This window comes from Microcaecilia unicolor, chromosome 4 (genome assembly GCF_901765095.1).
Source record: "Microcaecilia unicolor chromosome 4, aMicUni1.1, whole genome shotgun sequence".
Classification (NCBI taxonomy): Eukaryota; Metazoa; Chordata; class Amphibia; order Gymnophiona; family Siphonopidae; genus Microcaecilia; species Microcaecilia unicolor.
This window is the reverse complement of record NC_044034.1, coordinates 97,894,862-97,911,388: the sequence shown is the minus strand read 5'-3', so window position 1 is coordinate 97,911,388 and position 16,527 is coordinate 97,894,862. Positions and strand designations below refer to the sequence as shown.

Genomic DNA, 16,527 nt, shown 5'->3' with positions numbered 1-16,527 from the left:
ACTTTCTACCTCTGTTTTTGACATTAATCTTCCTAGGAAATGGGTTAAAAAATAAAAACCCTAATAGATTAACAGGGACTTGATACATAGAGTGGAGGAGTAGCCTAATGATTCGTGCAGTGGGCTGAGAACCAGCAGGAACTGGATTTGATTCCAACTGCAGCTCTTTCTGAGCCTGGGCAAGTCACTTAACTCTCCATTGCCCCAAGTACAAAACTTATATTGGGAGCCCACTAGGGACAAGAGCATGCACTAAGCAGTTAGTATGTGGATTAGTACACTGGCATGACAGCTTATGCTAATTGTAGCCTGTTATTGGGTGGAGAATGGGTATGCGTTGCACATTGAAGTTAACAGGTGGTAACTTTACTGCATGTTGTCACTGGTGTAGATAGCACAGATGCACTTACCCCCCCTCCTTTTCTGCAGACGCACAGCGAGTAAAAGGCAGGCGTAAATGTGAGCATGTAAATGTTGCACTTTAACGCATGTTTTGCAGTATTGTATAAATTACATGCTTAAGTGTGCGGCCCCCTCATACTCCACCCACATAAATACCCCACCTTGCAGTTGCGTGCTATGTGGGTTACACTCGAAGTTTGCACCCAACCAGCACTTATGAACATGAATGTAACATTCACGCATGTTAAGTTCTAGTATTGTACAATCTTAGCGCACAAATTGCGCTTACATTTAGGTACTAAGGTTATAGAATGAGGGGGGATTGTGCATTAATTTTTGCACCTAGTGTGCAGTAAGTGCTAAACTTTAATGCGCTTTAATAAATCAGGCCCCTAAGTTTCCCTAGTCCTTTTAATCACTGATTAGTGAATAAAAAAATAATAATTTACAAAAGTATTTTGCGTGAGCTTTCAAAATACACAAATCTCTTCTTCAGATGTCGTCACCTTATTTCAGTGTTAGTGCCTATGACATTAGGGATTCATTTGGGATTGCCTGCTCTGGTAATTAGATGCCTTCAATCAAAGTTGAACAGAGCTAACAATAAGAAAAGGGCAATCATCTGATTCTTACTCCCTGCCAAAGCTCTGCTAATATTAGATCATTTGTATATGAGCTGCTACATCAGCAGCCAGCTTCATTAGGACTCCAAAAGATAAATTAAGCAATTGAATGGTTTAATATTGTAAATCATAAATAACAGAGGGTTCTATATAGAAAGATGGAATCCAATTAAAGCAAAACTTAAATGACCTCATAACTGGAGTGAGCTTTGATGGCAGCGTCAGAGTTTGAGAAGTAAGGCCAATGTCGGGCAGATTTCTATGGTCTGTGTCCCATAAATGGCAAAAACAGATCAGGACCAAGGCTGGAGTGGGCTTCAACTACACAACTACAACTCCAGTAGCTGGGAAGTAGGACCGGTGCCAGGTAGGCTTTTATAATCAGTGCCTCAAAATTGTCAGGGAGAGACGATGATTAATGAAGTGGAACCTGTACAGAATGATGGATTCAACTCTGGTCACCTTGTTGGGCAGACTGGATGGACCGTGCAGGTCTTCATCTGCCGACATTTACTATGTTGCCTAACTGATGGGGTTTTATTGCTCTATCAAGGAGCCAGTGTTGTAGGAAGAACATCCCACAATTTTTGCAGGGCAATGTCTCCAAATGGCTTACTATAGCACCTACCTTTTCAGGAATGAACCCCATGTCTATATCAAGGTATGTGGGAGATGATCTCTGTTTCTCAACTTTACTGCTGATTCTTGTCTCAATACTTCTCCGAGGACAAGCAGGCTGCTTGTTCTCACTGATGGGTGACGTCCACGGCAGCCCCTCCAATCGGAACACTTTACTAGCAAAGGCCTTTGCTAGTCCTCGCGCGCTCATGCGCACCGCGCATGCGCGGCCGTCTTCCCGCCCGAACCGGCTCGTGTTCGTCAGTCTTCTTTTGTCCGCGCTCGGTACGGTCGTGTTTTCGCCGTGTCGTGCCCCGCAAAGTCGACCTCGCACGTTCTTCATGTTGTTTTCAAAAAAAAAAAAAAATCCATTCTGTGTGTGGAAAGAGACTCTTCAGTCTTTTTTCCCCCTCTATTTCCAGCTTTTTCGCCCCGGTAAGTTTTCTTTCGTCGTCGGGGTAGGCCGCTTTTAGGCCTCTGGTCGAAGTTTTCTTCCCCTTGTTTTTCGGGTGCCTTTTCCGCCATTTCGACTTTTGATCTCGCCGGCGTGATTTTTCCGCCCATGACATCGAAGTCTCCCAGCGGCTTCAAGAAGTGCACCCAGTGCGCCTGGGTCATCTCGCTCACTGACAGGCACGCGTCGTGTCTTCAGTGCTTGGGGGCTGGGCACCGCCCGCAGGCCTGTAGTCTGTGTTCCCTTTTGCAAAAGCGGACTCAGGTAGCGAGATTGGCCCAGTGGAACGTTTTGTTCTCGGGCTCTTCGTCAGCATCGGCACAGGGGGTATCGAGTGCATCGACGTCTTCAGCGTCCAGAGCTTAATCCTCGGCCGCCAGTGCATCGAGTGCATCGAGGCATCGGCCCTCTGCATCGGCGCTGAGACATCGGACAGCTGCATCGACGTCGGTGGTACCGGGACCTCGTCGGCTGATGTCGTCGGACGGTGCTGCTTCGTCTGGAGTGCAGGTGAGGGCTGTCCATTCCCCTGCTGGTGGCGGTGAGCCTTCGGGTGGGTCTCCCCCTACCCTGAGGGCTCCTGCGGTACAGCCCCCCCGAGACCGACCTCCTTCGGCCTCGGCCCCGAGGAAGCGACGGTTGGATTCTACGTCCTCCTCGTCGGTGCCTGGAAGCTCCGGTGACATGCTTCGTCCCAAGAAGTCGAAGAAGCATCGTCACCGGTCTCCTTCCCGTGTCGGCACCGAGAGCTCTGGGTCGCCGAGGGAGTCAGCACCCAGTAGGCATCGGCACCGAGAGGACCGCTCACCCTCTGTCCAGGAGGTGTCGATGCGCTCCACTCTGGACAGCCTGGAACAGCCTCCATGCCCGGAACAGGTTCTGACGTCGACGCCTGCATCGACATCCATGCCTTTCTCTGCAGCCACTCTGAACGAGAGCCTCCGGGCCGTTCTCCCAGAGATTCTGGGAGAGCTGTTGCGCCCTACCCCTCCGGTACCGGCGGTGCTTGCGCCACCGGTACCGTCGAGTGTGGCGCCGGCTGGTCCATCGCCCGAGGTGAGGTCTCCGGCGTTGGTGCCGCGTGCGGTACCGGCTGCCGTCGCCTCCCAGGAAGGCTCCCCGACTACGTCGGCGGAGGGAGCTTCGCCGATGCGGGCGAGGGAGTCTACCTCTCGACGCCCCCATCGTGGACGTGGCTCCACGGAGTCGAGTCGGGCGAGGTTGCAGACACAGGTCCGTGAACTTGTGTCTGACACCGAGGGTGAGGCCTCGTGGGAAGAGGAAGAAGACCCCAGATATTTCTCTGACGAGGAGTCTGAGGGTCTTCCTTCCGATCCCACTCCCTCTCCTGAAAGACAGCTTTCCCCTCCCGAGAGTCTGTCTTTTGCTTCCTTTGTCCGGGAGATGTCTACAGCCATCCCCTTCCCGGTGGTTGTGGAGGACGAGCCCAGGGCTGAAATGTTTGAGCTCCTGGACTATCCTTCTCCACCTAAGGAAGCGTCCACAGTACCCATGCATCATGTCCTCAAAAAGACATTGCTGGCGAACTGGACCAAGCCTCTAACTAATCCCCACATTCCCAAGAAGATCGAGTCCCAGTACCGGATCCATGGGGACCCAGAGCTGATGCGCACTCAGTTGCCTCATGACTCTGGAGTTGTGGATTTGGCCCTAAAGAAGGCTAAGAGTTCTAGGGAGCATGCTTCGGCGCCCCCGGGCAAGGACTCTAGAACCTTAGACTCCTTTGGGAGGAAGGCCTACCATTCTTCTATGCTCGTGGCCAAAATTCAGTCTTACCAGATCTACACGAGCATACACATGCGGAACAATGTGCGGCAGTTGGCGGGCTTGGTTGATGCGCTCCCCCCTGAGCAAGCCAAGCCTTTTCAGGAGGTGGTCAGGCAACTGAAGGCGTGCAGAAAATTCCTGGCCAGAGGGGTGGTGTATGACACCTTTGATGTTGCGTCCAGGGCCGCTGCTCAAGGTGTGGTGATGCGCAGACTCTCATGGCTGCGTGCCTCCGACCTGGAGAATAGAATCCAGCAGCGGATTGCGGACTCGCCTTGCCGTGCGGATAATATTTTTGGAGAGAAGGTCGAACAGGTGGTAGAGCAGCTCCACCAGCGGGACACCGCATTCGACAAGTTCTCCCGCCGGCAGCCTTCAGCATCTACCTCTACAGGTAGAAGATTTTTCGGGGGAAGGAAGACTGTTCCCTACTCTTCTGGCAAGCGTAGGTACAGCCCTCCTTCTCGACAGCCTGCGGCCCAGGCTAAGCCCCAGCGCGCTCGCTCTCGTCAGCAGCGTGCGACTCAGCAAGGCCCCTCGGCTCCCCAGCAAAAGCAAGGGACGAGCTTTTGACTGGCTCCAGCAGAGCATAGCCGACATCCAAGTGTCAGTGCCGGGCGACCTGCCAGTCGGAGGGAGGTTGAAAGCTTTTCACCAAAGGTGACCTCTCATAACCTCCGATCAGTGGGTTCTCCAAATAGTCCGGCAAGGATACACCCTCAATTTGGCCTCAAAACCTCCAAATTGTCCACCGGGAGCTCAATCTTACAGCTTCCAGCACAAGCAGGTACTTGCAGAGGAACTCTCCGCCCTTCTCAGCGCCAATGCGGTCGAGCCCGTGCCATCCGGGCAAGAAGGGCTGGGATTCTATTCCAGGTACTTCCTTGTGGAAAAGAAAACAGGGGGGATGCGTCCCATCCTAGACCTAAGGGCCCTGAACAAATATCTGGTCAAAGAAAAGTTCAGGATGCTTTCCCTGGGCACCCTTCTTCCCATGATTCAGCAAAACGATTGGCTATGCTCTCTGGACTTAAAGGATGCCTACACACACATCCCGATACTGCCAGCTCACAGGCAGTATCTGCGATTTCAGCTGGGCACATGTCACTTCCAGTACTGTGTGCTACCCTTTGGGCTCGCCTCTGCGCCCAGGGTGTTCACAAAGTGCTTGGCTGTAGTAGCAGCGGCACTTCGCAGGCTGGGGGTGCACGTGTTCCCATATCTCGACGATTGGCTGATGAAGAACACATCCGAGGCAGGAGCCCTGCAGTCCATGCAGATGACTATTCGCCTCCTGGAGCTACTGGGGTTTGTGATAAATTATCCAAAGTCCCATCTTCTCCCAGTGCAGAAACTCGAATTCATAGGAGCTCTGCTGGATTCTCGGACGGCTCACGCCTATCTCCCAGAGGCGAGAGCCAACAACTTGTTATCCCTCGTCTCGCGGGTGCGAGCGTCACAGCAGATCACAGCTCGGCAGATGTTGAGATTGCTGGGCCACATGGCCTCCACAGTTCATGTGACTCCCATGGCCCGCCTTCACATGAGATCTGCCCAATGGACCCTAGCTTCCCAGTGGTTTCAGGCTGCTGGGGATCTAGAAGACGTGATCCACCTGTCCACGAGTTTTCTCAAATCCCTGTATTGGTGGACAATTGGGTCCAATTTGACTCTGGGACGTCCTTTCCAAATTCCTCAGCCACAAAAAGTGCTGACCACGGATGCGTCTCTCCTGGGATGGGGAGCTCATGTCGATGGGCTCCACACCCAAGGAAGCTGGTCCCTCCAGGAACGCGATCTGCAGATCAATCTTCTGGAGTTACGAGCGATCTGGAACGCTCTGAAGGCTTTCAGAGATCGGCTGTCCCACCAAATTATCCAAATTCAGACAGACAACCAGGTTGCCATGTACTACGTCAACAAGCAGGGGGGCACCGGATCTCGCCCCCTGTGTCAGGAAGCCGTCAGCATGTGGCTCTGGGCTTGCCGTCACGGCATGGTGCTCCAAGCCACATATCTGGCAGGCGTAAACAACAGTCTGGCCGACAGGTTGAGCAGGATTATGCAACCTCACGAGTGGTCGCTCAATTCCCGTGTAGTGCGACAGATCTTCCAGGTGTGGGGCACCCCCTTGGTAGACCTCTTCGTATCTCGAGCCAACCACAAAGTCCCTCAGTTCTGTTCCAGGCTTCAGGCCCACGGCCGACTGGCATCGGATGCCTTCCTCCTGGATTGGGGGGAGGGCCTGCTGTATGCTTATCCTCCCATACCTCTGGTGGGGAAGACTTTGTTGAAACTCAAGCAAGACCGAGGCACCATGATTCTGATTGCTCCTTTTTGGCCGCGTCAGATCTGGTTCCCTCTTCTTCTGGAGTTGTCCTCCGAAGAACCGTGGAGATTGGAGTGTTTTCCGACCCTCATCACGCAGGACGAAGGGGCGCTTCTGCATCCCAACCTCCGGTCCCTGGCTCTCACGGCCTGGATGTTGAGAGCGTAGACTTTGCCTCTTTGGGTCTGTCAGAGGGTGTCTCCCGCGTGTTGCCTACTTCCAGGAAAGATTCCACTAAGAGGAGTTACTTCTTTCTGTGGAGGAGGTTTGCCATCTGGTGTGACAGCAAGGCCCTAGATCCTCGCTCTTGTCCTACACAGACCCTGCTTGAATACCTTCTGCACTTGTCTGAGTCCGGTCTCAAGACCAACTCTGTAAGGGTTCACCTTAGTGCAATCAGTGCATACCATTACCGTGTGGAAGGTAAGCCGATCTCAGGACAGCCTTTAGTTGTTCGCTTCATGAGAGGTTTGCTTTTGTCAAAGCCCCCTGTCAAGCCTCCTACAGTGTCATGGGATCTCAATGTCGTTCTCACCCAGCTGATGAAACCTCCTTTTGAGCCACTGAATTCCTGCCATCTGAAGTACTTGACCTGGAAGGTCATTTTCTTGGTGGCAGTTACTTCAGCTCGTAGAGTCAGTGAGCTTCAGGCCCTGGTAGCCCAGGCCCCTTACACCAAATTTCATCATAACAGAGTAGTCCTCCGCACTCACCCTAAGTTCTTGCCAAAGGTTGTGTCTGAGTTCCATCTGAACCAGTCAATTGTCTTGCCAACATTCTTTCCCCGTCCTCATTCCTGCCCTGCTGAACGTCAGCTGCACACATTGGACTGCAAGAGAGCATTGGCCTTCTATCTGGAGCGGACACAGCCCAACAGGCAGTCCGCCCAATTGTTTGTTTCTTTTGATCCCAATAGGAGGGGAGTGGCTGTGGGGAAACGCACCATATCCAATTGGCTAGCAGATTGCATTTCCTTCACTTACGCCCAGGCTGGGCTGGCTCTTGAGGGTCATGTCACGGCTCATAATGTTAGAGCCATGGCAGCGTCGGTAGCCCACTTGAAGTCAGCCTCTATTGAAGAAATTTGCAAAGCTGCGACGTGGTCATCTGTCCACACATTCACATCTCATTACTGCCTGCAGCAGGATACCCGACGCGACAGTCGGTTCGGGCAGTCAGTTCTTCAGAACCTGTTTGGGCTTTAGGATCCAACTCCACCCCCCGAGGGCCCTGTTTGTTCTGTTCCAGGCTGCACTCTCAGTTAGTTGGTAAATTTTTTAGGTCAATCTCAGTTATGTCCTCGCCGTTGCGAGGCCCAATTGACCATGGTTGTTGTTTTGAGTGAGCCTGGGGGCTAGGGATACCCCATCAGTGAGAACAAGCAGCCTGCTTGTCCTCGGAGAAAGCGAATGCTACATACCTGTAGAAGGTATTCTCCGAGGACAGCAGGCTGATTGTTCTCACAAACCCGCCCGCCTCCCCTTTGGAGTTGTGTCTTCCCTTGTTTTGTCTTGCTACATACGGGACTGACGAACACGAGCTGGTTCGGACGGGAAGACGGCCGCGCATGCGCGGTGCGCATGAGCGCGCGAGGACTAGCAAAGGCCTTTGCTAGTAAAGTGTTCCGATTGGAGGGGCTGCCGTGGACGTCACCCATCAGTGAGAACAATCAGCCTGCTGTCCTCGGAGAATACCTTCTACAGGTATGTAGCATTCGCTTTGCATTTTACCAAAGAGATCCTCCTTGTGGGGTTTATAAGGTGTAATATGTGTAGACAACATATCAAGAAGCAATTGGATAATTCTTTTTCATCAGGCCAGTGGCACCCAATACAATTGTGGCAGGAGGATACAGTAGTCTTATTTTCTTGGTCTCTGATTGCATTTGTTTGTTTAAGGATCTCTTCTCTTTCTCCACACATAGAACAGAATAATCACTTGGTACAGACACCTCAGTTGATAGTGTTGTTCTTGTGCTTTTCTTCTTTACTGCAGGGTCTGTTTTTCTTGCATACAGGCTTTTATTAGTGGGACTGGGAATGTCCCAGGTGATAACAGCATCTTTATTCTCCACCGTTTTGTTAGGGTTGTGATCCCAGTGTTTTTCTGGAATAGCAGTGTTATAGTATTTACATAGTTCCCCGTGGATAAGACATGCTGCCTTATTTTGCGTTTCTGTATACAGATCTTCTGACGTCAGCAGCCCATATAAGATATATGGCCAGTGGCGTAGCCAGACTGCCAATTTTGGATGGGCCTGAACCCAAAGTGGGTGGGCACAAAATTTTCTCTCTACCCCCTTCCCCCAGCAAAATTTAGTCACGCTAATCAGATGCATTTGTCACACAGGGTAAAGTGCTGCTTTTCAGTGCATCAGATTTCAGAAAATTTATTTAATAGCCTAACACCCTTTTCAGTGAGCTTTCAGAGGCCAAAACCTCCTGCCTCAGGTCAGTATAATGCTGTTACGGTATCCTCGCCTGACCTAAGGAAGGAAGTATTGGTCTCTGAAACTTCATTAACACAGGTACCATATTACTTTATCCTAAATTAAAAATAAAATAATTGTCTTTACCTTTCTTGTATGGCCATTTACTTTTTCTCATTGTGTCGCTCCCAGTCTCTAGATTCTGCTGTCCTTCGTTTTCGCTTAACTCTTCTGCCACGGTTTCCTGGCCATTTCTCATTTTTCTCTCCTTTTTCTTTGCTTTCTTCAATATTTTTCTGCCTCTCTCTCTCTGTCCTGATTTAATTCATTCTTACTATCCATTCTTTAATTTCCTTCATCTACTTATGGCTTTTCATCTTTTTCTCACCCTTGTTCTCCCCATGCCCCTTCCTCTTATTCTCCAGTCTTTCACTACTCTCCTTTTCCATCCAGCAGCTCTCTTCTTTCTCTCCCCATCCTTCCAGTCTCCCCTCTCTCTCCCATCCTTCCAGTCTCCCCTTTCTCTCCCCATCCTTCCAGTAGTCTCCCCTCTTTCTTTCTGCATCCTTCCGTCCAGTGTCACCTCTTTCTCCCTACCCTTCCATCCAGCGTCTTCCCTCTTTCTCTCCCCATCCCTCCATCCATCTACCCTCTCTCCTGATCCTTCCATCTAATGTCTCTCTCTCCCTCTTTCTAACCAGTGTCTCTGTATCTTTTCTGTTCAGTGTCCCTTCTCTCTCCACATCCTTCCAGTCTCTCCTCTTTCTCTCTGAATCCTTCCAGTCTCTCTCCTTTCTCTCCCCATCCTTCCATCCAGAGTCTCTCTCCCCATCCATCCGTTTTCCCTCTTTCTCTCCCCATCCTTCCATCTGTTTTCCCTCTTTCTCTGCCATCCTTCCATCTGTTTTCTATCTTTTCTCCCCATCCTTCCATCTGTTTTCCCTCTTCCTCCCCATCCTTCCATGTTTTCCCTCATTCTCTGCCATCCTTCCATCTGTTTCCCTCTTTCTCTGCCATCCTTCCATCTGTTTTCCCTCTTTTCTCCCCATCCTTCCATGTTTTCCCTCTTTCTCCCCGTCCTTCCATGTTTTCCCTCATTCTCTGCCATCCTTCCATGTTTTCCCTCATTCTCTGCCATCCTTCCATCTGTTTTCCCTCTTTTTCTCCCCATCCTTCCATCTGTTTCGCCTCTTTTTCTCACCATCCTTCCATGTTTTCCCTCTTTTCTCTTTTCCTCGACGAGGCCAGCCCCAGCTCCCATTGCCGGCCACTGCTGCTTTTCCTGTTGAGCAGCAGGGCCGGCGCTACAAAAAGAAGAAGCGCTAACGGCGCTAAGGACAAAAAATGTTTAAAAAAAAAAAGCGCGGCACCGGCCGGCACTGTCTAGGCAGCCTTGAGGCATTGGCTGCTGGCTCACAGGCTCCTCCCGTCTCTTACGTCACTGCCCCTGCGTCGCTCCAGGGGCAGTGACGTAGGAGACGGGAGGAGCCTGCGAGCCAGCAGCCAATGCCTCAAGGCTGCCAAGACAGTGCCTGCCGGTGCCGCGCTTTTTTTTAAAAACATTTTTCATCCTTAGCGCCGTTAGCGCTTCTTCTTTTTGTAGCGCCGGCCCTGCTGCTCAACAGGAAAAGCAGCAGTGGCCGGCAATGGGACCTGGCGCTGGGCGGGCCTGGGCTGAAATTGGGTGGGCCTGGGCCCAGCCAGGCCCACCCGTAGCTACGCCCCTGTATATGGCGCTTTCTAATTCATTGCTACAAAATGTGCCTTTGTATGGTCTAGCATGGTTTTGGGGGGTTTTCTTTTAATGCTTACTGTCGGCCATTTTGTCTGTTGTTCATCATTCATGTGTCAGGTTTTTGAAACTGCTGTCTCTCTTTCTCACTGTGTTTGTTGGTTAACCAGTTTTCCTTGTTTGTTTTATTTTATTTATTCTAATTTATTTATTTTCCAAATTTTTATACCACCTAAAATAATGTTGATAGTCTGTCTTTTTCAAAACCAAATCAGAAGAGTTTTATAATAAAAATATTAAAACAGTTCAGCAATTTATTTAAATAGGTTGTTCTCTTCTTAGCAAATTTATTTGCTTCTTTCCCTTCCATATGGATTCTCACTAAGGGGAGTCTTTTACTAAGGCACGCTCACGTTTTTGGCGCGCTAAACATTAGAGACGCCCATAGGAATACATTGGCATCTCTAACGTTTAGTGCGCCTACAATTTTAGTGCATTCCAAAAACGTGAGCACGCCTTAGTAAAAGACCTCCCGAGGCCCCAACCCTCAAAAGTGAATGCGTGCACTAGAGGCCATTAGTGCGGTACTAGTACCTGCATTTACCTGTGCAGAATGTTCAGAGGCTCAGACCATGGGAATAAACAAGCACACAGACGAACAATTCAAGTAGCATGTTGATGTAGTCAAGCTCATGTTAATGAGATCATTTTGTCTTCCTCCCTAATGCTCAGAAAAGAGTACCCGAAACAAAACTGCCTTACCACTGAAAAAAATAACACCAGGTTGGAGCAGGCATTAGGGTGTTGGAAGAGAGGCTTTCTCATGATTCTTATGCTTCTCTTATTAGTCTTGCTGCAAAATCTGCTGTTTTTGATTGCTTTTGGAAGCAGAATGAAGCTTGTGCAAGCCCTTAAGCACTGGTTGTGAGAAATAGCAGACCCAAGCAAAAGCACACATTGGTGTCTGTTTCCTGCACCTACTATTCTTGAAATACACAATCACAACATACACTGGTTCTTTTAGATTACCTGCTGGGCATAAAGGAGTGTTCTTGTCCTTGTATCCAGTTTTTGAAGATCTTCATTGCAGTGCCATGTGAGAGCACAGATTGCAAGCCGATTGATAGCTTGTATCTTTTTCCATGTTGTTAAAGCACTTCTCTCTCTCAGTAATTTGTGCTGGATTATTGCACCAAGGACCATACCAAGCTACAGTTGTGCCCTGTGCAACTGGCGCCCCACCCTGCCTGCTTCACCACCACCAATGAGAGGAAACAGTGGGCTGGAGGTAATTTTTTGCTCCTCCATATTTGCACAGTCCTTGATACAGTGCTGATCAAGAGGTAGAGGTACCTACAGTTTTTAATAGCAAAACCTGTAGGAAAGGGAAAGGGGATGGGATTTGATATACCGCCTTTCTGTAGTTACAATCAAAGCGGTTTATATATTATATACAGGTACTTATTTTATACCAGGGGCAATAGAGGGTTATGTGACTTGCCCAGAGTCACAAAGAGCTGCAGTATAGCCTTTATAGTGTTAATCTGTGTACAATAAGAACTGGTTTGATTTTTGTCTTGGTTGCTTTGCTAATTCCCATAAGCCTTTTTTCCCCATCTTAACCGATAGCCTTGATTCATGGGTATGCAATGTCATATTATTTAAATAGCAAAATCAAAGATATGTGTATGCTGTTTGAGCTGAAGAATATATATATATAATTTTCCATTTCAGGATTCAAAGCGGTCAGAATCCCTGATGGAGCTTCACAACAAGAAGCTAAAGCAGAAGGCAGAGGGTGAGAAGGGTAAGGCACAGGAGCGGAGGCCATTTGACCGTGACCAGGACCTTCAAGTGAACCGTTTTGATGAAGCTCAGAAGAAAGCCCTGCTGAAGAAATCTAAAGACTTAAACACCAAATTTTCACATGGCAAAGGCAGCATGTTTTTATAAAACAGGGACAGGAAAAACAATTGTTGCCGGTGATATTTTTTTATAGTATTTAACACATTATTGTAAATACCTCCATAAAGAAATGTTCCTAGTCTGCTACTGCTTATAGAGGGGGCAGCAATTAAGCATATGTGAACCTTCATACTTCACCCCCCCCCCCCCCCCCCCCAAGACTGTCTGTAGGTCCGTACCACTTTAATAGCTGGTATGGTACTTCAATAGGATGTCAATGTGGAATTTAATATTGTTTATAGAAATATGTTATCTTAATGTGTACTGTGGCGTGGAAATTTTAGTTTTAGGTTTTTCATTACTTTCCAAATTATTTTTGTTGGTTGGTTACTTATGTGCTGTTTTGATTTTCTTTTTTAAGATTAGGTGAACCAGTATTTTCTGAAACTGTTTAGGATATGCCCCTTCCCCCATCTTTTCCTTCTAGATAATACATTGAAACCATCCCAACCATCAAAAAATAAAAGGTAAAATTCTTTTTTTTTCAAATTGCAGTATAATGTATTGCCATTTGAGATGCATTGGAGCAAAGATCTCACTTCTACACAAACCACTTCAGGCCCAGTTTCAGAACTGCTGCTACAAACCATGCATGCTACATGGTACCTGTTGCCACAAATAGGGCCGACTGAGTTTCGGTTTTGGCGCTGAAATCGGCCTGAAATCTGCATTCAGCCTTGTTTTGGTTTTGGACAAAAGTACTGGTGCATTTTCGACTGAAACTGAAACTTTTTCTTCTATGTCTTGTGGCTCTTCTCCTCCTCCTCATACCCTAGGTCTACCTTACCACCCTGGTGCTCTACATCCCAAGTTGCACCTGCCCTGACTCACCAGTAGACCACCAAGGTAGTAAGGTAGGCCAAGGGTGAGTCTGGGAAGAGGGTTTCTTATGTTTGGGAGGCAGGAAGAAAGTGGGAACAGGAGCTCCTGTGGTTTGGGCTGGGGGGCAATGAGAAAGGAGGGAGTAGGTTGGTTTCAGTTATGGTTTGTGCCAGAGTAGCTCTTAAGGAGTAGTACATAGATCCAGTCAAACAAAAAGCTGATTCAAACACAAAAACTTGTATCATAAACTCAGATTCATTCGTTTCTGCATAGGTAAAATGAACAGTACCTCTGCCGCTCATATCAAGGAGGAGAAAGCACTAAATTACAGTTCTTCTGTAATGTGCCTGTGCCGTACATGGGATCATATTTCAAAACATATGCGCTGCTGTATTTCCTTGAATTTATTTTCTTCAGTAGGATGTTCCTGGTGAGTTAATTTATAAATAATGTTGTGCTTTATTAAATAATTTACTTACCTTATTATGGGGCTCTTTTACAAAGCTGCGGTAAGCAGTAATGCGTACATACCATAGGCACACTGAGACGCCCCACGGTAATTTTGGGATGTGTGTGTGCTATCCCCACGCTAAAAACTAAAATGTATTTTTTAGTGCTGGGGGCAGGTCTGAGGGCAGAGGTGGGCGTGTTCTGTGCTAATCAGTGCAGCTACATTACCGCTAACCACTTAGCATGTGAAACTTTGTAGGGGCTCATGCACTAATGGCAAAATTAGCGTGTGGCCATTAATAAAGTAGAAAAAAATCGGCCATCTTACCCCAGCCGCAAAAGTGGCCTTAGTGTGTGGGAATGACCCACGTACGGCCTTGCTAAGGCCACTTTTTACTGCTGTTTGGTAAAAGGGCCCCTATATATTTTGAGGGTGAGATTGGAAAGCAGAACGGAGGGGGTTACAAATTCATTGTCCTTTATGCATGTGTCAGACTTCTAGTTCCTAGTAATTTCTCTGCCTTCCGTGAATGTCAACTACTCTGAAGATGGGACCATAGCATTCCTGAACTCTGCAACTGCATGACTGACTTCTTGCAAACACTGGGCACAAGGAATGCTGCCTAATACCTGGAAAACCATTCCTCAGCCTCCAAAAATGATCTTGTGTCCTTTTTACCGAGTGTAGCATAAGGAGCTAGAAATAAATCTTAATCTCCATGTCTTTGAATGTTCTATTCATTTACCAATTCACTTCTGACCTTTGCTGAAGCCTTTTTTTCCATTCAGATGTAGGCTGTTCATCTGAGAGGCTATTTTCTAACTTCAAGTCCTCTGAAGCTGTGTGAGCAAAGAAAGCTGTGTGGGCAGCATTGTAAATAGCCTTATGTTCCCTGGAACTGCAGAATTCTCATATCCTTGCCCAACACATTGACCGTGATGTAGTGCAGCGCAAGAACAACCTGCTTCACAGATGTTCTGATTTAATAAAGCCGTCATTCTGTACTCAAGGAAAGCCCAGGGGGATGTATGTCAATTTAATGTAGCACTACTGAGGTAATAGACCTTGGTAACTTTTATTTCAATTTAGATTTCATTACTGAGGTGTGTACAGGTTGTGAAATGCATCCAACTTACCAGCATGATGTGTCAGGCTGCAACCATGATGCTCCTTCCCCATTCCAACATCATTACCAATATGTGCTCAGGTGGAGCTTAGCTTTACTCCTGGGGGAATTTTGTACAAAAGTTTTGAAAATTCTACATACTTTATTTGTTCATCACAAGGCCTGACTTCTCCCTCAGTCATGAAATCTCCCCTTGCCATCCTTTTCCCTTCTCAACTCTGTTGTAGCTTGTACTCCTTCTCCTCTCCTAGTAAGTTCATCTCCCAGCTCTCTGCCCTGTCTCCAAGCTGAATGCCTCCTAGTTTTCTCCTGCTGCCCCACCTTCTCTCGGTTCATCTTTCCATATCCTTTAGCAAGTCTATGCTTCCACAGGCCTCTCTTCCCACCCACAGCTTTCACTGTCCCCCCAAATCCCACAAGGCCCCCCCTATGCATACACCCACACCTCCCTTTATCTCTCCCTACCCAGGTACAAGCCCCCCACCTCTCCTTATTTCTCCTCCCTCCAAACATATCCTCATATCTCCTTTTTTTATCCCCTATAGCACATATGTAACTTGCATTCTGGTGCACCCCCCCCCCCCCACCCACCCACGGCACACACCCCAGCAGCTTTCTCCAGCCCATGTTACACACCCCTGCAGTTTTCTCCAGCACCACTCCATGTCACTCATCCTTAAGCACACTACCTTCCCAAGCTTTTTCCATCCACCCCATCTCCAATCATGCAGGAAAAGGAAGTGGCTGCATATCAGGCTGTGTGCGGCCTTCTACTTTGTCATCCTGGCCCCTGCTGTCCCTTTGAATTGTGCTGGCCTCTGTATAGCCACATGCTTTAAAAGAACAGTCAGAGCCAAGACTACAGAGGAGGAGAAGGAGGACATGACCTGATGTGCAGCTGCACACCATTATCTCTTGATTGTTGCAGCGAGGAAAGAAAGATACCGAACCGCCAACATAACTGTGCAGAATTCTGCATGACAAATGGGAAATTGCGCAAATGCCGCATTGCACAGTTGCACTGAATTCACCTAGAACTAAAATATACATAGCTGAAAAGGGGGTTCTATGATACATACAGTAAAGTCTCGATTATCTGACCTAAATGGGACCAACCCTTTGATGAATGAAAAGTCGGATAATACAGAAAACAATGGTAACCCCTCAAACAATGCAGAAGCAAAGGCAGTAAAAGCAGGGTCCTGGCTCACAATGGTGCTGTTTTGCGGTAAAAGTAGGGTCTCGGGTTCAGAAAATGGAAAAAGAGGCTGAGTGCTATCACTGATGGTCTGGGGGATGGATCGGCAAAGGTTGGATAATCAAGACTGTGCTGTATTTTATTTCCAACCGTTCTAACAATATAAGAACTCAAATATGTTGGGGCAAAAATAAAAGAGGACTAATGTCCAAAGGCAAAACACCAGAATAATAGTATTGAATGACACTCCTCAAAAGTTAAAATGGGTTGAATTTTCAGAACTTGCCTAATGAATATTAGGGATGTGCATTTGTTTGAAAGGACATAGCCCATATCTCTGGCAAATGAAAAGGAGCAGAGAAAAAACATTTCATGTGCTGTCAATAGTGTGCACTCTTTCTGAAAAAGCACACACTTTTAATAACATTGTTCCCATGACAACAAAATAAAAAAAAAAAAACACGAACATGACATGGAAAACAACCCAAAATGAGAAATGTTCATGCCTCTAATGAATATGCATATCTATGTTCTCAAACAAAAGTGTAGCCTAATATAGATTACTTCAAAATACAGCAGTAAAATTTGCAC

The 16,527-nt window shown here is 47.9% G+C and overlaps 1 protein-coding gene across 1 annotated transcript in view; it reads left to right on the top strand.

Moving 5' to 3' along the window:
* The window catches only part of GPALPP1 (GPALPP motifs containing 1), an 87,751-nt gene extending 73,384 nt beyond the window's left edge, over nt 1-14,367 (top strand). The window contains exon 8 of the mRNA XM_030200524.1: nt 12,109-14,367. Coding sequence (XP_030056384.1) covers nt 12,109-12,327 — 219 coding nt within the window. The 3' untranslated portion in view covers nt 12,328-14,367. The remainder of the gene's footprint in view (nt 1-12,108) is intronic.
* Nucleotides 14,368-16,527: the final 2,160 nt, after the last annotated feature.